The 27,402-nt window shown below is 36.2% G+C and overlaps 2 protein-coding genes across 2 annotated transcripts; both read left to right on the top strand.

The window, feature by feature from the left end:
* Positions 1-827: 827 nt before the first annotated feature.
* LOC131304046 (coniferyl alcohol acyltransferase-like) lies at positions 828-4,561 on the top strand. The gene is made up of 2 exons (XM_058331142.1): positions 828-1,324; positions 3,248-4,561. Exons 1-2 carry the CDS (start codon positions 902-904, stop codon positions 4,202-4,204), a joined length of 1,380 nt encoding a protein of 459 aa, XP_058187125.1. The 5' UTR covers positions 828-901; the 3' UTR covers positions 4,205-4,561.
* A 14,009-nt stretch (positions 4,562-18,570) lies between these two features.
* On the top strand, positions 18,571-26,250 carry LOC131304045 (coniferyl alcohol acyltransferase-like). The gene is made up of 2 exons (XM_058331141.1): positions 18,571-19,069; positions 25,120-26,250. The coding sequence occupies exons 1-2, from the start codon at positions 18,647-18,649 to the stop codon at positions 26,080-26,082; spliced, it is 1,386 nt and encodes a 461-aa protein (XP_058187124.1). The 5' UTR covers positions 18,571-18,646; the 3' UTR covers positions 26,083-26,250.
* Positions 26,251-27,402: the final 1,152 nt, after the last annotated feature.

Genomic DNA, 27,402 nt, shown 5'->3' with positions numbered 1-27,402 from the left:
GATATCCGGCTAGCTTGCGCACACTTCGACTAATTCCGGACCCCTGAAAGTAACGACTGGACATTACCTCAGTGGCCCCAATGCTTGAAATATTAATTTGGCCTCCGTAGAAATAGAATTTGTGATCTCATAATAGAAGACCGCTTGGCCAAACCCCTTCGGATTGCAATAAATCTAAAGACTGTTTTCAGATTCCATCACAGCACATGAGGCCCCGTTTTTATTCCTTGGGTCTTCCTCACTGTCATTTTGACACCACAAACACTAATTAAGAAGAAAAGCATTGAGAGATCGAGTCTCGAAGAGTACTTGAAATTTTGACATATAGTTGAACTTAAAATTATATGTAATCAGATCTTAAAACTATTAGTACAATATCACTAATCCTTACAAACTTATCTACTGAGTTTGTGCACCCTGTGACAATTTCTCGATATCACCCCTAGGCATGTCCCAAGTGCACTGAATAACTTTTGTCTATTTTCTTTAGGATGTATTCCAATTAACACAAATAATATACAAATGATTAGTATCGTTCCCAACTTATAAAATTAAATCACGACCATAAAATCTCAAACGGATCGGATTTCTTTTTAAACGATTCTCTAGTTTCTGAACTATGTCCGAATCAAAGTACCAAAAACCTGGACCAAACCCGTATATCAAACCAGTTCGGACTGGATTCATGGGTTTTTTTTTTTCACACCCTCATATTTAAAATTAAATAAGTTGGTTTGATTGTCTATATATATCACCTAGATTAATAGTGACAACAGAAAAAAAGGACTACTGACTTTATAACTAAAAAATTCGACCCCAAAGTTCCTATAAATCAAGCCCCCATCTCCCAGAATCCCACCACCCATACCAACCCATCTCTCTCTCTCTCTCTCTCAAAAATATGGTTGCGAAAGGAGACTTCGTGGTGGCGGTGAGCAAGAAAGAGGTGGTGGCGACCGTGCTGCCAATGCAGGAGCATTGGCTACCAATGTCCAACCTGGACTTGCTGCTGCCGCCGGTGGACGTGGGAGTTTTCTTTTGTTACAAAAAGACCCCAGAAGAGGACAACTTGTTCACATTTGGGTCCATGTGCGGTGTCTTGAAGAAGTCCTTGGCCCAGGTTCTGGTTTCCTACTACCCATTTGCTGGGGAGATAGTCCAGAACACTGTGGGTGAGCCTGAGATTCTCTGTAATAACAGAGGAGTTGATTTCATTGAGGCCTTTGCTGAAGTGGACCTCTGTGATCTTGACTTTTATAATCCTGATGAGAGTGTTGAAGGTAAGTTGGTGCCTAAGAAGAAGCAAGGGGTGCTTTGTGTTCAGGTATTGCGCTCTCTCTCTCTCTCTCTCTCTCTCTCTCTCTCTCTCTCTCTCTCCTCTGAAGATGTTCTTGGTGAAAAAATCCCATGCACCAGAACTTGAAGAATAGGGCTTGTAAATTATCCAAGAAATTAATGTCGTTATTATTCATCAACACAAGAAATTTGAGATGTGAATTTCAATTATATTTCATTCTTCCCTGGTCAGTACTATTAATCAGAACTGTTCCTTTTGTTTGTCGACTCGTCTAGTAGATATTAGTATTTGCAAAATATCATGCACAGTGATAGAAATATCATCAGCCACCTGATAGGACCGACCACTTTTGTTATAATTAATGTTGCATGTTTACTCCAAATATCTTGCTAGTTCTTGAATTTTTTTCATGCCACACATGTTTCTTTCATGTATTACTTTCCCATGTCCAAAACAAACTAAACAAAACAAACGTTTTGTACTTTCTTTTTGGGCCTGGGATGAGCCATATATGGAGGGCACAACAGGTCGGTTGCACCTCAATATTCCAAGAGCATCTCCCGCATTGTAATTTCGTCCTATCCTTAATCTTTAATATTCATCAAAACATAAAAACAAGACATGAAAGTGTCCATAAAACAAAAATGAAGAGCTCAGATCCACAGTACATTTTCATGTCTTGTTTTCACGAACTGCATAAAGCCTCCTTAATCATTGTGTATGTTCCTTGTACAATCTTTTTGATTAATAAATCCTTTCTACGAAAAACGTGAAGAGCTCGTTGTGCTCATCCTGATCGAGCCAATGAAGGCCCATTAGGGGCACAGGCCTCCACTGCAATTTTTTTCTTCGTTATCGTTTTAGGTTTATTTGAATCGAAAGAGCTATTGCTTTTTATATAATTCAACTAACTCGCCCAAATATGCACATATAAATGATATTCTATTCAATAACTAAAAAATAAAGTGAACATTATAACATTATCTACTTTATTTAGGATTCGTAATAGGTGGGTGAACAAAACACTGCTTCAAAAGTTGAAAACTCCCGTTCGTTTCTGTTTCTCGTGATGTAACATGCAAGCCATCGTTTTGTTGCCAAAAAACATAAAATCGTGGATCGGTGGGATGTTTGAGATTTGCTGTCATCGGAATTTTTATTTCATAGTATCCCACTGATACATATTTCTAGCTACGCCACTATTTAGAAATGCTCTTACTATGATATACTCCCTCCGTCCTCTTTTTAAATGTCCCGTTTCGTAACTTCAACTTATTAAGAAAACAACATCATTACACTTTTCACATCAATTTTTACCTTCACTTTCCCTACTTATCCTCTTTGGAGACATCATCATTATACTTTTACTTACTAACTTTTCAAAATGGAATCTACTTTTATGGGCAAAATCGAAAATGTACCAACTTTTACCCACTAACTTTACAAAATGAACACTTATTAAAGGACATCCCAAAATAAAATACTGGACTTTAAAAAGGGAACAGAGGGAGTAATAAGTATAATAGATTCTTAAAATGAAAATTATTGGTTGGAAATCTTGATCACAAGAAAGCACTTTATTCAATTTAGAAACTTCCTATCTACAAACAATGTGTTTTTTAGTGTCAACCACTCAGTTTTGGCCCATGCAAGTTTTGCAACTGTGACCAACACGATATATACAATACCTAAGGCAATTAAAATTTTTAAAATGGTTTTAACCGCCAAGAATAAATGTGGTTTTAAAATAAGAGGAAAAGAATACAGGTAATGCTAACAAATCGTGTGATTCAAGGCAAAGAAACTGTAAAAAGATTTATAAATAGAAATAATGTGCTGTTTACAGTCCTTAATTTCAAACCAATACTTTCATTATTACTACATCATTGTAAATGTTTTTTTCCCTACGAAAATTTTTTACTTGCTAAATAATGGTTTTTGGAGTTGCAGGCTACAAAACTCAAATGTGGCGGACTTGTGGTGGCATGCACGTTCGATCACCGGGTGGCTGACGCTTACTCCACCAACATGTTCCTTATCTCATGGGCTGAGACGGCCCGCTCCATGACACTTTCACTCCGACCATCATTTCGCCGATCACTCCTTTGCCCCCGTCGCCCAGGATTACACTCGTCCTCCCTAAACAACCTATACATCCCTATCTCCGCCTTACCCCCGCCACCAGAACCCCAACCCGCCGACCACCTCATAAGTCGCATCTACTACATCTCCGCCGACCAACTCATCCGCCTCCAGTTACTCGCTAGTGCCAATGGAGCCCACAAGACAAAGCTCGAGACATTTTGTGCGTTTTTATGGAAACTAGTTGCCGCTGGAGTAACAGGAAAAGGGCAATTTTGTAAACTTGGAATTGTGGTGGATGGACGGATGAGATTGAGCGAAGGAGAGATGGAAAAGTCGAAACTATTTACTTCCTACTTCGGAAACGTCTTGTCGATTCCATACGGAGAAAAGCCCGTTCGAGTATTAACCAACCAGTCGCTGAGTTCAGTTGCTGATTCGGTTCATGAGTTTCTAGAAACTGCTGTTACCAAGGACCACTTCTTAGATTTAATTGATTGGGTGGAGGCCCAAAGGCCCGAGCCAATTGTGGCTCGAATTTATGCAGGCGGGGAAGATGGGCCCAATGGGCCGGCTTTGGTGGTATCGTCGGGCCAGCGGTTTCCGGTCTCAAAAGTTGAGTTCGGGTGGGGAAAGCCGGTGTTCGGGTCGTACCATTTCCCGTGGGGCGGGGAAGCGGGTTATGTGATGCCCATGCCGAGTCCGATTGGGAATGGGGATTGGGTTGTGTATATGCATATGATGAAAGGGCAGGTGGAGTTGATAGAGAGAGAAGGGGGTGATGTGTTAAGGCCCTTGACTTTTGATTATCTTAACAGTAATTAAGTCAAATTAAGAGGGGGAAGAATGTAAGATAAAATGGAAGTTCTTATTAGTAATGGGGATTGGGTTGTGTATATGCATATGATGAAAGGGCAGGTGGAGTTGATAGAGAGAGAAGGGGGTGATGTGTTAAGGCCCTTGACTTTTGATTATCTTAACGGTAATTAAGTCAAATTAAGAGGTGGAAGAATGTAAGATAAAATGGAAGTTCTTATTAGTGATGTATTTTAGGACGAATTAAGAATCTATTATGTACCCCTCTTTAAAATTACATGAAAAAATATTTGGTTTTTATGTAAATTTGCGAATGATCATAATGTAAAGTTACCTTCTACGGTTAATGGACACTTTATTTAGTGAGGGTTCCACTGCCCACTCTTCTTTTTTCTAAGATCCTTTGATGAAAAAACACTATTGCATAAATTGTGCTATATTAGTCATATTTAAATAGTATAATTTAATGTTTTATTTTTATCAGGCCCAACAATCCACTAGGCCCAGCTTTAGGCCCAAAGTTGGCCTATTCTTAAGGTAGGTCATATTGTGTTTCACTTTTAGAGTCATTTGATTGAGATAGGGGAGTGATTTTCGCACCCCCTAAATCGTGAACTGCACTTTCTTGGGGAGTACGAAAATCAACTCCATATATATTGATTTCCGCACAAAATGAAGTGTATTGCACTTTCTTGGGGAGTACGAAAATCAACTCCATATATATTGATTTCCGCACAAAATGAAGTGTATTGCAGAGTAGCCTAATGCTAGAGCATTTGGTGGGTTCGGCTATCTTTAACGTTAATTTTTTTTCCTTAGCGAAAGAAATTTATTTTGGTCCAAAAGTTTATTAATAATTCTAAAAGTAAACGTTATTACCATATATTTCCTTTACATGGATTACAATAACCTCGTCCTCTGAAGATTCCATGCAAATGGTTCATCCACCCACCCTAAAAAGGGAAATCCTACATAATGTACTATATATCATATATGGAATCCTAAAGGAGGAGTATTGGGATAAGATGGCAGCACACAATTGTTGTGGTTAGGTACACCTAGAAATCCTAGGAAGTTCTTAGTTGAAAAGAGAGACTTTTTTGTCACTCAATTGATCATTAGTTTTTAGAATGATAAAGTTATACACTAAGCTATATATCATTGCCTTTAAGAAAAGTTGAAATGTAGTTGAAATGTTGAATATAGTTTTCAGAGTTAGGGAGGTATCCACAACTGGTATATTGCCTTAGACTATGTTTGGATGTTGGTTATGCAAAGAAATTTGTGCAGGGAAAAGTGTAGTTTAGGGAATTCCTCTCTCTATTTAGGATGGGTTTGACATAAATTAATTGTTAGTTATTTCCAATGTGGCAGATAGATAAAGACGGGAGAAATTGTTTGAATTCTATTAAAGAGTCTTGGGAGGTAGGAAGCATGCCTAGTTTCATATGACCAGGTAGAGTGGCACAAGACAGGCCTCTTGGCTTATGTCAAGATACGATATTGATTCTTTTACGACTACGTTCACAACTGTTGCAAACACTAAGCGAGGACACTAAGGGGCCAGTTTCTTCGGGGCTCGAGAAATGGAAGAGCAAAGCGTAGTGATTCGTACTTCCGGACAAGAGTTGTGCAAATTGTCCTTTTTATGCTGTTTGGTTTGAATTTTTTCTAGATTCGCATCCATTTTTTTGGATTCATCCTTCAACTTGACAAGGGTAATCAAATAATGAAAAATTATGATCAAAAGTTAAAAAAATTCACTAAAGAAAAATAAATTTGAAAAAGATGGTTTACGTACTATCTTTTTCTGTCTTAATTTTCTGAACTTTTCAACTTCTATTCATGGCTTTATAATTTTCTGATTCCTCCCGTAGCCCACATATTTTGACGAAAAGCTAAAAATACAAATCCCCTGAACACCAAAAAAATTCATAGTCTTGAAGGAAAAACTTAACTTTAAGTCCTTCACTCTATAGATCTAAGATCTATACACAAATATTGCTGCGTTCTTATGAACTTAACTTAAACTTTAACTTTAACTTAAAACTTTTTTTGCTAAAAAATTGGTTATTTCTCAAAATACTTGGGTAAAAGTAAAAAAAAAGTTACTTTTTCAATTCCTCTCGTTCAAACGAATTAATAACCCACAAAAATTTGGTGCAAAACTAACAAATGCGAAAAAAATTTAAATAAAAACAAAATTCTCAAATTTAAGTTAACTTCGTAAGCAATCTATCTCTGCTTACTCACGGTTTCCCAAAAAGTCTTATCCACTAGTCTAAAATAGGTTTTCCCACACATAAAAGTCTTGCTAGTAACTTCATAAGCATCTCTGCTTACTCACTGTTTTCCAAAAATCTTATCCACTACTCCAAAATAGGTTTTCCCACACATTAAAGTCTTGTTAGTTGTTATCAACCACCCACAACCAACTCTACAATCAATGGATTGTTGTTCAATACACCAACAAATCTTCATCATTTGCTTTCCAAAAGGGCAACTCCCTGCCTATGTATAAACTGTTACATTAGTACTGCAAAAGTCTAAACCCGCGGTCACATCACCTATGGTAATAAATATCTATGTACCGACTCCTTATTCAATACCCACTTTCCGGTTAAAACAAAGATTTTTGTTCTTTCAATGGGATTGCTCATGAAATTTGAGAGATGTATTTATTTTTGCCTAATGTGGGTTGGTTGGTCGCATATTTCGTAATGAAAAAAAGGAAAGAAAAGATACTCAGTAGCGCCCCCTTCTAGGAGACACATAAAAATAAATCAAAAGGAAATATTAGGGTTTGATACGCGTTTAGTGAATAAGTTTTGAGAAAGAATTTGTTGCAATTAATCAAGTTATTAACTATTTTCGGAGGTGAATAAAAGCGAATCGAATCTTGAGTTTTCACATAGTCTCCTTAAAACAAAATTTCTGCCTGCAGAGAGTGTTGAGATTGCAACTATAAGGTCTATCTTCCAGGTTAATTCAGCTAGAATTATAGCACACGGAACACCACTGTTGATTGTCTTGGCGAACTGAAATCTTTTTCTCACTAAGAACAATATCAGAATTAAAAGCTTTGTGGAATATGGACCACGTGATGTACAATGAACTGAGATACATCAACATAAGTTTTGTCGATCAGTTCTAGGAATACTTTATGACATTGTTTTCCCTACATACTGCAAATTAACTTTCATTTCTTTATCCACCATCACATTCTAATGCAATTGAAAATGGAGGTAAAATCTTCAAGAATCCCCACAAAAATGAATCATTAGTGGTTGGGTGAAGTGCACCTAGCAACCATGGATATCAAGAAATTTTCGGCATAGGATTCGACTCTCACTCGCTTGCTATCGATTCCTATGTCATAGGCTAGTCCATAAGAGACTTTGTCATCACTTTAATTGAGCCTCAAGCTAGTGAGCGATAAAGTTGGTCTCTCTTATTAATTGTTCCACCGGGCTAAATACTGAGTTAGAAAAAAAGAATCCGCACATAAAATGAGCTATGAGCGTGACAGCTAGTCTAGAAACCCGAGTTATAAAAAAAAAAAAAAAAGGACTAGGAACTTAACATGCAAGGTTAGTCCCATCAATAATGCTGGTGATTTTCCTAGGAAAGACCACTCCACTTGAAATGTCTATGTGGGGAGTTGGTACCTTGGAAATAGTATTAAGTGTGCATTAGTTAGACTTCCTCACCAATAAATTCAAAAGTAATTACGTCAAGATAAAGATGGGGTTAGTGTCCATAAGTTGGACATAATCAACCATGTGGGGTTAACTTTATAGCAACCACTTCAATCAGACAAAACTGGGTTTGACATGGGTAATTGGAGCAGATCAACTCTCTAATCATTCGCCCTCTAAGTGGTTTGCTGATCATGATTACATGTTAATTTATATGGCTTAAAAATTGGACCCATCAATTTTATAAGTCTAACTAAAAATGATTAGCGTATAGTAAGAAATAAAATAAAATTTTTTCTTGACCCTTGTTAAACTAAGCAACAAAAGTAGGTGAAAATATGAAACGGGGGTATTCTAGACTTTTTGTCTAGGCATCTGATTGTACTATATTATTTTGTTTGCTATTTGTGAATTAATCTAGTAAACAAATCCAAAAATCTAAGGTAGGAACTAATATTTGGAAAATTTGGAAAATGGTAGTGGGCAAAAAAAATTAATTACTTCGTTATATATTTTCACTTAGCTAAAACGAATTTTTTTTTTTATTTGTTGAGTGAAAACATATAACGAAGAAATTTGTTTAACTCACTTAGGGGTGTTTCCGGTAGCGAGTAAGTTATAAGAAAAAATTTGTAGCAATCAAGTTGTTAGGTATTTTCTGATAGTGAATAAGTTGTCGAGAAATATCAAGTTGTTAATTTCCGCTACTGAATAAGTTGTAGATTAGTATGTGAGCGATAGAGTGATTATTGAGAAAGAAAGTTTTTGTGAACGAGATGGTAAAATGCCATAACTTATTGATTTGTGTGAACAAAATAGTAAAATACCATAAATTGTTAATAACTGTGAACGACATGATTAAAAATGCCTGCAGTTTTTCCTCAAATCGCCTACGATTGATGACGTGCTTTTTTCACTTTCACTTGTGGATAAAAATTTCGTGTGAACGCTGGAAAAAATTTCTGAAGTGGCAACAGGTGAGGTCATGATTATTTTTTGGATTTCACTTAACAACAATCAGAAGGGAATTCAACAAGTAGTTAAGCTAATTTCTCCATCTTAACCAAAGTGGCAAGAGAGAGGCAACATCAATTGTCTTGACCTCTATTAATTGACCAAACCTTGTCTTTTCATTAATTGCACTCATCCACCAACCATTTCAACCTACGGCCTATCATATCAACAGACAAGTCTAGTTGTATTTGTTGGTCGCTGGCGAGCGTCATGTCTACGCAGATTGAACCGTGGCGTTTGAGACCTGTTATGTTTTAGTATAAATAAATAGGGTTGTGCCTTTACCATCAACTACGGATTTTGGTAAGATATTGAACTTTATCAGAAATTTATAGACCTTCCATTCTAGAAATATTCCAATGGCAACAAGATATTTTGAGTGATTTATATTTGTATTTTTATCTTCGTCCATCCTATACATGGATTGTGCTGGGTAAATTTCAAATTTTCAAATATCTAATTTTAATTAGTGTTTTAAAGGCAATGACCAATACTATCTTTTTTGTCGCTCCCAATTTTCTTACGAAAAATCGTCCTGCAATAATATATAAGATTCTAATGGTATGTAGATTTCAAATAGATTTAGTAGGGAAATCTTTGCGTTTATGTGCCTGTTCGGCCCCTTCATTTTCCCTTCATTTTCCACTTTTCCTTTTCACATTTACGCCTTTTAGTTGTTTGGCTGAGAATTGAAGAATGTGTTTTCCGCTTTTCACTTTAGAGAGCAAAAGTGAGAAATAGCTAAGGAGGAGCTTTTCTCATTCTCCTTTTCCACTTCTCTTTTTTCTTCTTTGTTTTTTTTTTTTTTTGCAATTACTTGGATTTGAGGTTTTTTTTTTTTTAAAAGTTAGTCGTCTATTTTTTTTATTCTTAATTAGCAAACAAAATTGGAGACTTCTAATTAACAGAACAGATAAAAATTAGAGACTTTAAAAAAAATGGCGACTTCACATTATCCTCCTCACAATTCTGGTGCACATCTTCTACCATTTTCAGATAATACCCAAAACCCCCCTCGTGTTTTTTTTTTTTGGATTAATGATAGTTCGAAATATTCTTTTTTTTTTTTTTTTTGCAGTTACTTCGATTTAACTTAATTATTATTTTAATAAAAAATAAAAACATTGTTGGAGGCTATCAAGTACCAAAATATAAAGTATGAATGAAAAAGACTTCAAACGAAAAAAACATAATATAAAAAATAGTTTGAGACTTTCAATTAAAGAAGAAGAAAATAATTTCGCAATATAACTTAAAATTTTTTGGTTAAAACATTATTCATACACATTATATACCATTAATCAGGGGCAACATGGTAAAAAAACAATCCATAATTTATTTTCATTACATACATCCCAAACACTACTCCTATTGAAAAATGCATTCTGCACATATCATCAAAACACTCTACCAAATTCAAAATACATTCTGACCATCATTTAAAAAGACAAAAAGTTAAAAATGAAAAGCCAAAAAGTAAGCTCCCAAACACCCCCTATGAGGGTATGTTTGCAACAATACCACATATGCTGTTTGAATTTTCCTCATAGCCCCATCAGTCCTAACAATTTACGTAACAACAAATTATTTGGTAGGAACATTATCATTCACTTGGTGGTTAGGTGGTAAGAGATAAGGCGTGTTGTTTTTGCAGAAGCCGCCAAATTGGGAATCAACTTTTCTTTTTTCGGGGTGACAAAGAGTGTCCCGATCGATGAAATTTCCATTCCATCACACATTGGGTCTTCCAAACATTTTAATTGGTTCTCAGTATCAACTTATCGTGCAAGGAGGGGTAGACTTGAGTGCTTGACGTTGGGCTCGGGCCCGGTCACTTTGTTTTCCTTTCCTCCCCCTCAAGGAAGTACATGATAGTCTGGACCAATATGCATGTTTTCAATTTGTGGAAATTTTGCAGTTGTCTAGATCATAACGAGGATTGACCGATGAGAACAATTTGCAGAAGTTGCCAAAATCGATCGATATCAACGTGCCTGTGCAGCCAATTAAGAGGGAATATATCAAACTACTACACGTACGGCATTTAGCTAGGAAGAACTGGGAGCTTAATTTTCGTCGATTGTCCCCATCAATTTTCTGGCCCCCTAGACTTGACTATGGTGTGTAATAGTAGTCAAGCACTATTAATGGTAGTTATGCTTGGGTGTATTATTTCCGACGTTCTTTTTGTTTAATTTGGTTGGTGTCTTGCCTTCTGGTTTTGGGTCTTGGGTGGCGATTGTCGCTGTGCCGTTAATTGATCCCTTTAATCTTGGTATTCTTTTTAAAAGATCGATAATTTTTTTTTGCCGAGTAACTAAGGAAAAAAAACACCACAGACCTATGATAAATGATAATATTAATTTTGTGTGTTGTGTGGTATTGACGGGCAAGATTGTAATGAATGGTGATTGGGCTAATCCTTCGACCCAGGGACAGATCTAGCTCACTCAAAAAAAAAAAAGCTGATTTAAGTTGGTTCAATACTATTTATCATGTTGAGTACCCTCGATCTCCAGTAATCTATCTTGGGCAAAGTCCACTTTCACTCCCTGTAGTTATCGTCATGTCCGGATATCCCCTCATGGTTCAAAAATGACAACATAATCTATCCGTATTTTTTAAAATGTGCGAATAAACCTTCTGCCGTCATGTTCTCTTTAGGTCTATAAACAGTACAGTAATTATTAACCAGTAAAAAGCCTAGGAAAACTATTGTTTTGGAACGCATATTGCTGATCAGTACAAGACGTACGACTAGTGACTCCTCTTTCAATTTTCAGTACATGCAGTTTTGGTGCCTGTACAATTTATAGACCTGTACTGGTTATTGGCTGTTTCGGATCAATCACGGGCACGAATTCTTTCATGGACTTCATAATTGTGTTATGGTATTCGTCGTTGGCTAGCTGTCTATTACATGGACTACTAATTCATTGCATGGAAAATATTGAAAGGATGTTCAAGTTTTTGGCTGTTACTGTGGAAGAGGAGTGATGAGCTGGATGCAGTACACGAGTGAGGAGCTGGCTCCCCACCTAGCCGGACGGTCTGATCTTTAATCACGTATGGATAGTACACACGTATGGATAGTACACTTGATCGGATAAAAAAATTTATTTTATTAATAAAATTTTATCTCAATAAAGAAGTTTTCTAAATTCGATCAAGCTAAATTTTTACGAGAATGATTTAATCAACATTAAAAACAAAATCAATGGTCTCGATCATCACGGTTGTGTCGTGGTCGAGTGGCTACTGTACGTTCAAGTACAACACAAGACGTAATTTGTTGAACGTATATATTTTAAATGTAATTACAAACTCAATTTTTATAATCGTCAATCTAAACCATTGGGATTTCACATCTCACTAATTCCGTCACTGTCACCAACATCGAAGATCGTTGGATATCGGCGATATCGGCGATCGCCTGATCGGACCACATTTGATGGATCCTGAGATATTAAAGTATTAGATTGTAAGACCCGACCCCCACCTGAGTCATTTTTTTCTCGATCGGCATCGTTTATCTTTTACATATTAATGAGTACTTCATTCGTACCAAAAATGAAGTTCATCGGGTATCACTACACACTTGATCGGATAAAAAAACTCATTTTGTTTATGAAATTGTATTTCGATAAAGAAGATTTTCTAAATCAAATTTTTACGAGAATAATTTGATCAACATTTGGAAAACCGATCGTATGAAAGAGAATTGGTTTTGGCGGTGTAAAAATCTACTAACGCTTAATGAAAACCGTCACTATAGTCCGGTTTATAGTAACTGTTATTGGAAACCGTCGCTATAGTCTAGTTTTTAGTAACGGTTATTAAAAACCATCGCTATAGCCTTGTAATCTAGTAACAGTTGCATAAAAACCGTTGCTATAGTTCTGTTTCTAGTAACGTTTTGCAAACCGTTACTATACACCATTTATACCAACTGTTTTTCCAAGTGCTACTAAAAAAACCGTTGGGAAATTCCAAATTTCTTGTAGTGATGGTAAACGCTTGATCATATCCTTACAGTATTAATTTTTTAGCTTGTTAGCTTGAGTTAAACCTTTTTTATTTTTTTATTTTTGGTAATGAAAAGTGTCCCGATGAAACAGATTAATCTCTCCAGATCCTCCCACAACTCTTTCCACGCGTTTGCGTGAAGTGAGGTGGCCTTAAAAACAAAAGGTGCTGTTAAATACAACTGCGAATTTGCTACATGTAGCCAATTCATAAAAGGAAATTTTTGGATTCCTTCTTATGAATTGGCTACATATAACAAATTCGCAGTTGCAAATAGCCTGGCCCAAAACAAATCATTGTTGAGGAAAATTGAGCCAGCGACCTTAGGGTGGTAAACCTTGCCGAAGCAAATCGATTAACCACTGCGACAACTCACTTGGGGTTAGCTTGAACTTGAGCGAAACTTCGCAAGCTAATATGCAGAATGAAAATTTACACAAAATATAACCCAAATAGACTGTCACATACTAACTGACCAGTCATGAATTTTCCAATTCTAAACAATGTGGATAAGACACTAACCAAAATAGCCGCCCAACAATTAGGTATTTACATAAAAATTTGTACGACTCAAGTTACGGGCGATAAGATTAGTTTTTTTTTTTTTTTTTTTTTATGCAGTAATTGCTACTTAGAGCATCTACAATAGCCTCAAGTTAATCCTAGGCAAAGAGACTATCCAAAAAGGCAAATTTAGTGTTTAGCTAGCCCTTACAAGTATCAACCTCCCAACAGCCTAAGCAATTGGCCTATTCAAAACCCATTTTCCACTCTTTCTTTTCCTGTCTCCGGCATCGTTCTTTCTCTCTCTCTCTCGATCCCCAGCACCGTTACCCCTTCTATCTCGATCTCTCGAACAATTTGAAAACCCATAATTCTCTGTCATTCACAATCCCCCCAAGAAAACCCAAATCAAACCCCCGATTTTTCCAATCAAATTCCTTGCCGAAGTTGCCGTCAATCCTCGCCAGCAAAGTTGTTGTGAAGGCGGGGAGAGAGAGAGAGAGAGAGAGAGAGAGAGAGAGAGAGAGAGAGAGAGAGAGACGAGGGCTACAGTGACTCGCCCCCACTAGCGAGTCACTGTAGCGGAGGGTATTCTGATGTGGAAGAAGGCGATGCTGCTGCGTGTGTGTTTTGCACGGTTTTGCTCGGCGAAACCTCCAAACACCTCAAGTGCCGAGGCTGTTGGAGATGGTCTTAGCACTTTAGTTAGTTACATGGAGAAATTAACCGAACTATTTGACGAATTTCCTTTGCTTAAGATAAGTCTCACATTGGGTGTAAGGGCCCGTTTGGGAGCCTAATTATTTTAGTATTTTGCATTTTTTATTGTGGTCAGAATATGGATTGTGAGTTAATATAACGTTTCTCCAAGTTGCCAATCAAAATAAAAGAAAATGTTTCTACAACACCAATTTACCTGAGCAAACCCCATCCATTTCATAATTGAAAAATAAATAATCTACACTCAAAATGGTAGACCTCCAAAAATGACTACATGTGATAGATCTCAAAAGCTGCCGATGTGATGGAATGCTAGATGTAAGTCCAGCATTTGATGGGTGTGGAATGATTTGAAATGATTGCAAAGTTTTTGGATCCAAAGTTTTTACATATGCAAACAGGAATTTATACAATTAAGGATATGGTTTGCTAGAGCCAAAGTGAACATCAAAGAAAATGTCTTTTTCCTAGCTACTAGGCATTGCCATGCACGTAATTGGGTTCTTTGTTTTATGTTAACGTATAAGTACTCTCAGTACCATAGTTTGTTCTTGTTGTTTCTATCTCATAGACCGGACAATTGTCCCACGTTGGTAACCCGAAGGGTTCCCCTTGTGGTCTTGGCCTGCGACTTAGGAGTTAGCTCTCATCTACCGTCCGAGGTTCGATTTTCCTTACCAACGATTTTTAGGGCTATCTCACCCAACACATAAGCGTGTGAAAAGACTGTGGGAGCCGACAATTTTCCCACAATTGGTTTGAGGGTTCCTCTTTCTTAAAAGAAACCCGCCAGATATTTGTGTAGGATTAATTTACTAGTGCCACAAATGTATATCTCATTAAAAAGAGAGGATTGGATCATACCGAACCACTACAAGAAAAAGTATGTTTAGTGATGAAAAAGTGGCGACAAAATTTAATTTCGTCACTAAATGAGTATATTTAGCGACGAAAAAATAAATTTGTCATGTTTTGACAACTTCCGCGATGAAATTATTTCGTCACCAATTATATCTATTTAGCGACGAAAAAGACATTTTTGTCACCAAAGGCACCTATTTGGTGACAAAATAAAATTTTCGTCTCTAAAAGAGTAAAAAAGGAGACGAAATTATTTTTTGTCACCAAAGATAACTATTCGGTGACGAAAAAAATATTTTGTCGCCAAATGAACCAAGTTGGCTACGAAAAATATTTTTGTCTTCTTTTTACGTTTTTAGTGACGAAAAATTTATCCTTTGATGACGAAATTTATGAATTACGCTTTGTCACCAAATATATTTTTGACATAACTCTTAGCTTAAAACTCCGATTGAGATAATTTAAATTGGATTTGAACAATAACATAAAGAGCTACTACTTTAATGTTTATCAAAATTGTTAATTTTAATGTTTAATGGTTCAAAATGCCGTTCGAAATATATTTTAATGTTAAATATATGTGTTATATATTAGATATTTCAAACATATGCTGAAAAGTTTGTGTGGTGTAGTTGGTTAAAGCTTGCGTGCGAAACCTAGGGGACTCGAGTTTGAAACCCAGTTGGAGCAAGAAAATGAGATTTTTTTTCACGTATAAGTATGTCTTTTGTGACAAAATTTCGTCATTGATGGGCCATCTTTGACGAGCCAAAGGGAATAATCTATGACGAAATTTTTTGTCGTCAAAAAAGCACAATAGGTGACGAAGAAAATTTCGTCACCAAGTCATTTTTCCGTGACGAAATTTTTCGTTGCCAAAAGCCACTATAGGTGACGAAAAATAGATTTCGTAACCAGGTAGGAATCCTCGACAACCTTTAGTCGACAAATTTTTTTTCGTCACCTATATTATTTTTGACGAAAAACATACAATTTGTGACGATTTTCATTGGTCACCCAATGCAATTTTTCTTGTAGTGAACGATACTGTTAATAGCATATATGCACGTATACGTACGTTTGTTCGTGTTTTACTATTATATATACTATATTCGTCTTTTCCGTTGTCATCTAGACGGTGGTCATTGTCGGGATTTGGAGATTTACTCAGTCTCTTCAAAAGTTTCAAGTTCGAAGTCTTTAAGATTGCAATAAATTTTTGTTGGCTATTTCAGATGGATTTTTGCTCCGACTTTAAATAGGCCTCTGCTGGTGGACAGTGGAACAAACTTGAGATATGGGTAAGTTGGTCCGAACACTTTGTGATTAAAAAAAAAAAAAAAACGTTTGCATGTAGACGTATAGGATGTGACAAATCTTGCTTGTAGTAGGTAAAAATATGTGATTTTATTAACAATTGGACACCCACAGCGTCTTTATCAAGTGCTCCCGGCAAAACTTGCAGTAGGTAGGTCAACCTAACCACTATGTTTCGTTCATAACTGGTTAAGTTTTTTCTGTTGAAATTTTACGTTTTAATTTTTATAACGGTATACTTTTCTTATGTAGTGAAGCTTCTATTTTGGTCGACATGGAAAATTTTAACTAATTAAACTCATGAGAAAATTATGAAATCGGTACGAAAGGGGTGGAGAAATACGCTACAAGAAAATGTGATTTTCCCGACACCAGTATTGCCAGCCTTTCTAAAAACGCCGCAAAGATGACTTTTACCAGCGTTTTTGGAAAGAACGTCACCAAAGAGGCGATCTTTACTCATGAATCAATCCCGAGGTTTTTCGAAAAACAGCGCAATAGATCTTTTGCGCCGTTTCTTAAACACCAGAAACGTAAGTCGACTTTGACATCCTTGGCGTTTGCAAAAACGCAACTTGCCGGCGTTTTCCAATTGCCGTTGCAGGCAATATATATATTTTTTGTACTGATACTTCGCAAAGTATACAAAACTCTCAAAAGGCAGAGAAATACGTAGATCTAGGGAGCTTCGCAGAGTATACAAAACTCTTGTACAACCGCTACTCGAAAAAACTCACTCTAACACTTAGCCTCTTAACTTTTTAACTATTAAACATAAAAAAAAACAAGAACAACACAAAAAATAGCTGACAAGTGTTGAACTTATGTATAAATGCAATAAAAAAAAATAGACATAATGAAAAAAAAAACAGACAAGGCAAACTAATCTTTAGAAATTTATCTATGGAAATTTGGGCACCCCTGAAACAAATTTCTTGTTTCGCCCCTGACCACGTCCCAAAAGCACTTTCCATTCAAAATCTATTTGCCCGAGAAGTATTCGGCTGCTGAGCGGTTACCACGTGGCGATATTTATTGGCGATCCAGACGGTCCAAACGTGTTTTGGATGGCCCAGATTTTAAAGAGAGAAAAAGAGGAGAGAGAGAGAGGGAATAAAAAATTCTCCGCCCAACCTATTTGAGCAGTTAAAGTCCTCGTCAATTGACAAGCTCTGAGTACCGACCATGGGGGAGGGAAACCGTATCGCCGGCCGCCGGCGGGTCGTCTCCGGCCACCGGACGGCCGATCTGAGCCGTCCAAAAATTCTTAAAAAAAAACCGATGGGGCCAACGGCATCCGAGGTGTGTAGGGTGCTTGATCCAAGCACCCATTTTTCGTGTATATATGTATATACGTGTATATACACGAAAAATAGGTGATCGGATCAAGCACCTGACACACCTCGGATGCCGTTGATTCCCGTGCAGGGCTTTTTTTTTTTTAAATTTTTGGACGGCTCGGATCGGCCGTCCGGTGGCCGGAGACGGCCCGCTGGCGGCTGTCGGTACGTTTTCCCTCCCCCATGGTCGGTACATATAGCAACTCTCAACATAAAATTCCAACCAAACGTTAGTAAATCATGCCCCCAACTTCCCACATTCCCACTACCCATACCAACCCAAAGTTTCTACAAGTCTGATGATGGTCTTTTTTTAGGTTTTTGTGCACAATTTTTTTTTAAAACTTTGGTCATATTTTTGAATTTTTCCGACTACACTCGTTGAGACGGAAAATATAATGTAGAAGGTTTGCATCAATCTTATAATATTTTAGAGAAAACAACTAAAAAGACACTGTGAAAAAGTCCGTATAAATTAAAAAGTTTGTCCCAATTCCTCTTAGAGGCGGTGATTAGATTGTGAAGGTGATGGGACCCTAATACCTACAATCAAAATAAATATGTTACAAACATACAATCAAATCATGTGCAAAACCAACATGAATAAATGATTTATTTCCTCATTAATAATCCTATCTAATTATCAATCACAATCTTAATCCCACGCCTTAAGGGGCTTGCTAGCTTGGTTCCCCAAAGATTGTAAGTTCGAGTTTCACGAAGGGCAAACATTCTAAATCTTGGAGCTGTTTAAGTTTCTTGTCGTTAGACCGTTGACTTCAAGACCTTGGAATTAATTGAGGTGCGCAAAGGCTGGTCCGAACAACCGTTATAAAAAAACAAACATAAAATTCCAACCACCCAATTACAGTTCCTATAAATCATGCCCCATCTCCCCACATTCCCACCACCCATATCAACCTCTCTCTCTCTCTCTCTCTCTCTCTCTACAAACACACACACACAAAAATATGGGTGTAAAAGGTGACTTCACGGTGGTGGTTACCAAGAAAGAGGTGGTGGCGACGGTGCTGCCAATGCAAGAGCATTGGCTACCAATGTCCAACCTGGACTTGCTGTTGCCACCGGTGGACGTGGGAGTTTTCTTTTGTTACAAAAAGACCCCAGAGGAGGACAACTTATTAACATTTGGGTCTATGTGCTGTGTCTTGAAGAAGGCCTTGGCCCTGGTTCTGGTTTCCTACTACCCATTTGCTGGGGAGATAGTCCAGAACACTGTGGGTGAGCCTGAGATTCTCTGTAATAACAGAGGAGTTGATTTCATTGAGGCCTTTGCTGACGTGGACCTCTGTCATCTTGACTTGTATAATCCTGATGAGAGTGTTGAAGGCAAGTTGGTGCCTAAGAAGAAGCAAGGGGTGCTTTGTGTTCAGGTATTCTAGTTATTCCTTCAATAACTCTCTCTCTCTCTCTCTCTCCCCCTCTCTCTGGGTGAGGTTGGGCTAAATAATTTAGGCTCCGTTCCACGGAAATAAATATTTATTTTTCAAAATAAGTAATTAAAAATGATATATTGTGAGAGAATGACCTGTCTCGTAAAATCGAAAATAAGTATTTAAAAAATAAGAATCTTAATGAAACGGGGCCTTATTCTTAAAGACAGTTGACATTATTAACATTAGTTACCTCATTTTTAGCTTTTCTTAAAATGTTTTTTTTGACAATATTATGCATTCATCTTAACAAGAGCAGACAAAGCTCAAAGAAGTTCGAAAGACTAATGAAACAACTATTTTTGAACTTTTCTCGTCTTTAGTGGTTTCTAATGTTTTTCCATGACATAGATACATCTCTCTCTCTCTCTCTCTCTCTCTATATATATATATATATATATATATATATATATACATATATATATATATATACATATGTTTTTTTGTTGCTTTTTCTCGATTCTGCTAGTCATTAGCACTACAAGAAATTACACCATTGTCGACTAAAATTTCCCGACTAAAGTAAATTTAGTCGCCAATTGTTGAACAAATACCGACTAAATAATTTTAGTCGGGAAATAATAATTTTTGCCGACCAAATCCTATTTTAGTCGGGAAATAATAATTTTTGCCGACTAAAAAATGAATTTAGTCGGCGAATATAAATTTTTCCCTAATATAAAAAGCCAATTAATGAAAAACATTTTCCGACTAAATAATTTAGTAGGGAATAGTAATATTTGCCGACTAAAATTACATTTGGTCGGGGAATATCAATTTTTTCCGTAATATGAAAAGTCAATAAATGAAAAACATTTCCCGACTAAATAATTTAGTAGGGAATGGTAATATTTGCCGACTAAAATTACATTTGGTCGGGCAATATCATTTTTTCCATAATATAAAAAGTCAATAAATGAAAAACATTTCCCGACTAAATAATTTAGTCGGCAAATATCAATTTTTCCTAATTTAAATAAAAATCAATAAATGAAAAAATATTTCCCGACTAAATAATTTAGTAGAGAATAGGTTTATTTGCCGACTAAAATTACATTTGGTCGGCGAATATCAATTTTTCCTAATTTAAATAAAAATCAATAAATGAAAAAATATTTCCCGACTAAATAGTTTAGTAGGGAATAGGTATATTTGCCGACTAAAATTACATTTAGTCGGCAATTATTAATTTTTTTCCCTTTCAAACTAATTTCAAGGAAATATTTGTCCCGATGACATTGAGCACGATGCAACCTTCCCGATCGAAGCCGTTCTTTTTTTATCTTTTTTTTTCCTTCTTAATCATAAGATTTTTGTAAATTTTTGGTTCGATCGGGTTAAGGAAAGCCATTTATCGGCACGCAAATTCTTAAATAAAAAGAATTTTGTAGGCCGATCACGTATCTATTCATATGCGGTTAACTTTATTCTTAGTATGAATGATCTATAATTCGTATTACATCAAAGATAGATGATTTGGATTGCAAAAAAAGACCTCAGGCAGGGCTTGGTTAGTTCACTATAACACTAAAACGTCTCTGAACTCATTAAATATCTTTTGATCATGTGGTCCCCGATATCAAGTGATCTTCGATTTTGGTGACAACGTTATAATTGGTAATAAGTGAAATCCTAACGGTTCAGATCGGGCATTATAAAAAATTACTCGACAATTATGTTTACAATCTATACTTTGATTTACTTGATAGTCAACTAGGTCTTATGTTGCACTCATTATTGTAGAAGGCACACGATCGCGAGAAAATCATTACGATCAACACCGTTCATGTTGTTACACTTGTTGAATAATTCATTCTGGTAAATTTGTGGCTCGATCAAGTTTAGATAAACCCTTGTTATCTCGTTAAAGAATGATTTTTTAACCCATATAATAAAACAAAAATAGATTGGTTCTAACCGGGCAAAAAATACCTCAAATAGGGCTCGGGTGATAATGGTTCTAATTGTGTATTGGAGAATAGGTTCTGTCTTTTTATGAATGTGATTGAAATATTATCTTTTAGTGTGTTGGTAAAAAAAAAATGGGAAAAATTAAAAATAAAAAAAAACCTCTGAACTTATACCGCAATGTCCCATAGGCTTTCAAACTTAACGTATTTTCAATTTAACCTCCAAAGTTTACAAAAAAAAAAGCTTACAATTAAAGCCTTTGCCATCATTTTCCGTCAAGTTACAAATAGAATTATGAAATGTGTACTATTCATCCAATGTTTAATATTTATTTGGACCTATTACGGATCCTATAAAAATGATTCAAACTGCGAGTCATTTTTAAGATGTTTTTTATAGGTTTCATAAAAAAATTAGCCCAATCCAATATGGGTAGTGCTCTCATATGAGTTAAGGGATCTCTTAGGGTGCTCATTGAAAGCTTTTAAAACCAAAAATTAATTATGACCATTTCGGATAAAATTATCAGAAAAATAAAATTTTCGCACCAGTTGAAATAGATTGAAAATTGGAGTACTTAATTTTTTATTCATATTTTTTAAAAAAATTCACAAATAGATTGAACCGGATTAAAAAAAATTAAGTCCTCTAATTTTCAATTTGTTTGGACCGATGAAAAGATTTTATTTTTCTTATCATTTTTTCCTGGATGGTCATATAATGAATTTTTGGCTCTAAAGCCTTTCAATGAACACCTTAAGAGACCCCTAACTCATATGAGAGCTCTATTCAAATCGTATTGGGCTAATTTTTTTAAAGAACCTATAAAAAAATATTTTAAGAATGACTTGCAGTTTGAATAATTTTTATAGGATCTATAATGGATTCAAATAAAAATATTAAACGTTGGATGAACAGTAAAAAATTGAGGGTAAAACAAACAAAATCCAATGGTATAAGTATATTTATTACCAAAAAGTAAACAGAGAATACCGGTGGTGGAGTGGCAAGTTGGGTGTGAAATAAAACACAAGGTCTCAGGTTCGAGACTTTGGAGGCTCTGTCCGGAAAGGAAACCAACCAGGCAAATACAAAAGGTGTACAGGAAAGAGGAATATTATATATCCACTTTGGCCCTTTAATTATTTTGTAATATCACTCGAGGCCACAATGCGATTATTATTGCCGACTAAATATTTAGTCGGCAAAAGTTACATTTCCCGACTAAAATAGAAACCGCGACCAAGTTTTTAGTCGCCCCATTTAGTCGCTAAAATCATACATTAGCCGACTAAACCTTATTTAGTCGGTAAATGTTCTATACATTACCCGACTAAACCTTATTTAGTCGGCAATTACATTTGCCGACTCTCATTCCCCGACTAAATTGCCGACCAAATTATTTAGTCGGGAAAACCATTTCGCGACTAAAAAGGCCACATTAGGCGACTAAACCTTTAGTCGGCAATTGTGTTTTTTCTTGTAGTGTAGGAATGATTAATCTAAAAAAATTAATGAGAAAAAAGACAATAGGATTGATTTACAACAGTATCCCAAATTATATTTGGTGCCCACCAACTCATCTAAAAATGAAATAAGAGATAATTACTTACAATTAAGTATTTAGTATTCTCGACGTGTAGCCAGAGCCATGCAAACACGTAAAATGATTTTTCCAGGTACGTAATGCGAAGCTTGACCCCAGGAATAATGGCTCGTTTTGATATAATTGTCACCTCTAAAAATTGCGCTCTCTCTCTCTCTCTCTCTCTCTCTCTCTCTCTCTCTCTCTCTCTCTCTCTCTCTCTCTCTCTCTCTCTCTCTATATATATATATATATATATATATATATATATATAGTAATTTCGTACATAAAAGGAGTATATTTTTAACTCACTTTTCTACTTTCATTGCACAAATCTGAATTGTGGTACGTAGGTATATAAGGGAACAACCCTTCATGCATGTATGTTAGACACAGATCCGACTGCTTTATAGTTGACTATAGAAAAATGTGTGCAGTTCAATCTAGACCGTTACTATTGACAATTAATGGTTCAGATCTGTTGAAGGTAAAAATATACTCCTATTATTATCGCTAATAATATCAAAACAACTTTGAACCATTGAAAATGTTAATTGACAGTTGCGATTACCCGAACTGTTGACAAGCTATATCCTTGGACACGGGGGAGGTGTTGATTGGAACATATCAGCACCTTATCAATGGACATATTACACGTGGGGTGTTAAAAGCGTGTTCCTAGAATAATAGTAGAAAATGGACCGGAGTATTAACTACTACTATTAAGACATTATTGGTGTTAAAAACGTGAATGAGATAGAGTAATTAATTAAGGTATTCTTAAGGAAGGTCCTATTGATCAACACAAGAATGTGATGTGAGTTTCAATAAGATTTTATTCTTTTTTTTTCTGTAATTAGGGGTGATAAACAAGCCAAGCAGGTACGTAGCTAATCAAGTTTGATTTGATAACTTAACAAATTTTAAACATATGTTCAAGTTTAGTTTGTTTATGAGAGACGAGCCGATTTCAAACAAGTTTTAATTAAGCCAAACATGAGCTAATCTCAAAAAGCTTGAATCACTACAAGAAAAATTAAAATTGGTGACGAAAAAGTGGTGACGGAATTTAATTTCGTCACTAAATGAGTATATTTGGCGACGAAAAAATAAATTCGTCACTATTTTGATAACTTCCGCGACAAAATAATTTCGTCACCAATTATACCTGTTTAGCAACGAAAAAAATATTTTCGTCACCAAAGGTACCCCTTTGGTGACGAAAGACATTTTTTGTTGCCGAAAGCTTAAAAAATGTGACGAAATTATTTTTCGTCGCCAAAGATAATCATTTGGTGACAAAAAATATATTTCGTCGCCAAATGAGAGCTATTTAGTAACGAAATATTTATTTCGTCACCAAATGCTTTACTTTGGTGACGAAATTATTTTTCGTCACCATTTTAACGCTTTTAGTGACGAAAAATATATTTCGTCGTCAAATGGGCACCTTTCGTGACGAAATTTATGAATTGCGCTTTGTCACTAAATGTATTTCGGACATAACTCTTTACTAAAAACTCCGATTGAGATAATTCAAATTGAGTTTGAACAATAACTCAATTGCCTACAACTTTCATGTTTATCAAATTTGCTAATTTTAATGTTTAAAGGTTCAAAATTACATTCGAAATATATTTTCATGTTAAACATATGTGTTATATATTAGATATTTCAAATGTTTACTGAAAAGTGTGTGTGGTGCAGTTGGTTGGAACTTGCGCGAAAAACTCAATAGACTCGGGTTCGAAACCCAGCAGGAGCAAGAAAGAATGATTTTTTTTCCCATATGAAAACATTTTTTGCAACGAAAAATTTCGTCACCGATGTGTGTCACATTGGTGACGAATTCTTTCGTCGCTAAAAGGAATAATTGATGACAAAAAATTTCGTCGTCAAAAAGCACAATAAGCGAGGAAAAAAATTTCGTCACCAATTATTCACTTTTTGGTGACAAAATATTTCGTCATCAAAAGGTACTATAGGTGACGAAAAATAGATTTCGTCACTAGGTAGGAATCCTCGACAACCTTTAGTCGACAAATTTTTTTTCGTCACCTATATTATTTGTGACGAAAAACATGCAATTTGTGACGATTTTCATTCGTCACCCAATTGAATTTTTCTTGTAGTGAATTTTTTATACATAATAAACTTAACGAACCGAATAGTAGCTTGTTTAAACTTGCCTTGAAATCTTAACCCACTCTTCACCCTAACCAAGAAAGCAATACCTGATCCAATTAATGTCATTTAAAAGTTTTTTAACCACCAAGAATAAATATTCTGTTTAAAATATGAGAAAAAGATAGTGTCAGTTGACTCAGTTGTGACATCTTGTTTCCATAGGATTTAAACGTGATGATGAAGTATTGAAGTAACGTGTGATTGAAACCAGAAGTTTCTTTTACTCGATCATTACATCAATAGTAACTGTTTTCTCTGTGATTGTCGTACTTCACTTTTCGTAAAATAATTCTCCTTAGAGTTACAGGTGACAGAACTCAAATGCGGCGGACTGGTGGTGGCATGCACATTCGATCACCGGGTGGCCGACGCATACTCCACCAACATGTTTCTTGTCTCATGGGCGGAGACGGCTCGATCAATACCACTTTCTTTTCGCCCATCATTTCGCCGATCACTTCTCTACCCCCGTCGCCCAGGACTCTATTCATGCTCCCTAGATCACCTCTACATCCCAATCTCTGCCTTGCCACCACCACCAGAACCCGAACATCCCCTCGTAGACCACCTCATAAGCCGCATTTACTACATCTCCGCCGACAACCTCACCCGCCTCCAGTTACTCGCAAGCGCCAATGGAGCCCACAAGACTAAGCTGGAGACATTTTGTGCCTTTTTATGGAAACTAGTCGCCGCAGGAGTAACAGAAAGAGGGCAATTTTGTAAACTAGGAATTGTGGTGGATGGACGGATAAGATTGAGCGAAGGAAAGATCGACAAGTCCAAACTCTTCAATTCGTACTTTGGAAATGTCTTGTCAATTCCATATGGGGAAAAGCCAGTTCGTGTATTAACCAGCCAGCCGTTGAGTTCAACGGCCGATTCGGTTCATGAGTTTCTAGAAAGTGCTGTTACCAAGGACCACTTCTTGGATTTAGTTGATTGGGTGGAGGCCCAAAGGCCCGAGCCAGTACTGGCTCGGATTTATGCGGGCGGGGAGGAAGGGTCCAATGGGCCGGCTTTGGTGGTTTCGTCGGGCCAGCGGTTTCCGGTTTCAAAAGTGGAGTTCGGGTGGGGGAAGCCGGTGTTCGGGTCGTACCATTTTCCGTGGGGCGGCGAATCGGGTTATGTGATGCCGATGCCGAGTCCGGTGGGGAATGGTGATTGGGTTGTGTATATGCATTTGATGGAAGGGCAGGTGGAGTTGATAGAGAGAGAAGGGAGCGATGTGTTTAGCCCCTTGACTTTTGATTATCTTGATGGTAATTAAGTGAATTTAAGAGGGGGAAGAATGTAATAAAAATATAATGGAAGCTGTTGCTGTTTTATGTTGGGACCATTAATCCTAATTCTACTATGTACTATGGTTTGAAACGAATGTATGATGTGACATTTATTTCGCGTCACGTATATGCTACGCAATTGACATTGCAGTCAACCAATCATCCAAATTAAACAGGGGCGGAACGGGCAGCACCACCAGATTACACAGGGGTGCAATCCTCTCCAAACAGCAGAGAAGTCGTTTCTTTTTGATAAAGACATGCAACTATACGAGCCGATAACAAATTTCATTTGAAAGTGGGGACTTTTCAAATTGTGTGATGTAATATAAATGTCACGCATCTGATAAAAAAAATATAATGCCACGCAAAATTGGAAAACAGTTTTTTTTTTTTTATAAGATCTCTACCACATTAATGAAATTACTGTGACTACTTAGGTTAAATTCATATAAGACGATGAAAAATATCAAAAAAGACACTCTTTTCAAAAGTCGGACTTATAGAAATTTTTGCTCTCTTAATATGGATTTTTTCAATTTTGATCTATATTTTTCTCCATTTCCGACTTATATATAAAGTTAGGAGTTGGGTAAGTGGTCTCAGGCACTTTGGTTTTTTGCTCCATCCTAAAGTCTCCGTTCGATTCTCCTAGCCACCAACTCTTGAAGCCACAGCCACCTCACCCCCACGTATAAACAGTGAAACGGTTATAGGAGGGACTGTAGGAATCAGTCCGAGGTACGCGCAAACTGGCTCGGGACACTCTGCATTACCAACAATATTATTCTAGTATTGATTGTTTCTTGTATTATGAATTTGAGTTATACCTCAAGAAAGAGAAAACCACAACAGAAAACTGGTGCTATTTTAGTAGCTGTCGCAACCGATGACAGTTTGTTTTTTCTAAATAATAATAAAAAGGCCAGCCATTGCAGATAAATAAATAGTTATCTTTTTGTAGGGTTTTCTTACCTGTCAAAACCATTTCTTTTCGTGCAATTAATTCATAGATGTGTTCGTCTTCTCCATTTCAATTTTCTGAACAATAATAACAAGTTGTTGAGATAGGACCGCCGGCCACTTCTTCATCAAGACTTTTACTCTCATCAATTCAATATTATGCATTACGAGAGATTTTCAAAAAAAAAAAAAAAAAATACTCCTTACATATCAAAAAAAAATACTACAGTATGTAGTTCAGTTCGCAAAACGAGAAATTAAAAAGAACGCATTTTATCAAGAAAAATTTCAAATTGTTTTGATAAGTTAAAAGAACTCGTTGATATTTAATAACCAGAGCCAAA

The sequence above is a fragment of the Rhododendron vialii genome, chromosome 10a, assembly GCF_030253575.1.
Source record: "Rhododendron vialii isolate Sample 1 chromosome 10a, ASM3025357v1".
In the NCBI taxonomy this organism is placed as follows: Eukaryota; Viridiplantae; Streptophyta; class Magnoliopsida; order Ericales; family Ericaceae; genus Rhododendron; species Rhododendron vialii.
The sequence above is the reverse complement of the archived record's forward strand: the minus strand, read 5'-3'. Positions and strand labels throughout refer to the sequence as shown.

Coding starts and splice junctions, on each gene's coding strand:
- LOC131304046 (XM_058331142.1), top strand. CDS start 902: ATGGTTGCGAAAGGAGACTTCGTGGTGGCGGTGAGCAAGAAAGAGGTG. Junction 1,325..3,247: donor AAGGGGTGCTTTGTGTTCAG/GTATTGCGCTCT, acceptor TTGGAGTTGCAG/GCTACAAAACTCAAATGTGG.
- LOC131304045 (XM_058331141.1), top strand. CDS start 18,647: ATGGGTGTAAAAGGTGACTTCACGGTGGTGGTTACCAAGAAAGAGGTG. Junction 19,070..25,119: donor AAGGGGTGCTTTGTGTTCAG/GTATTCTAGTTA, acceptor TTAGAGTTACAG/GTGACAGAACTCAAATGCGG.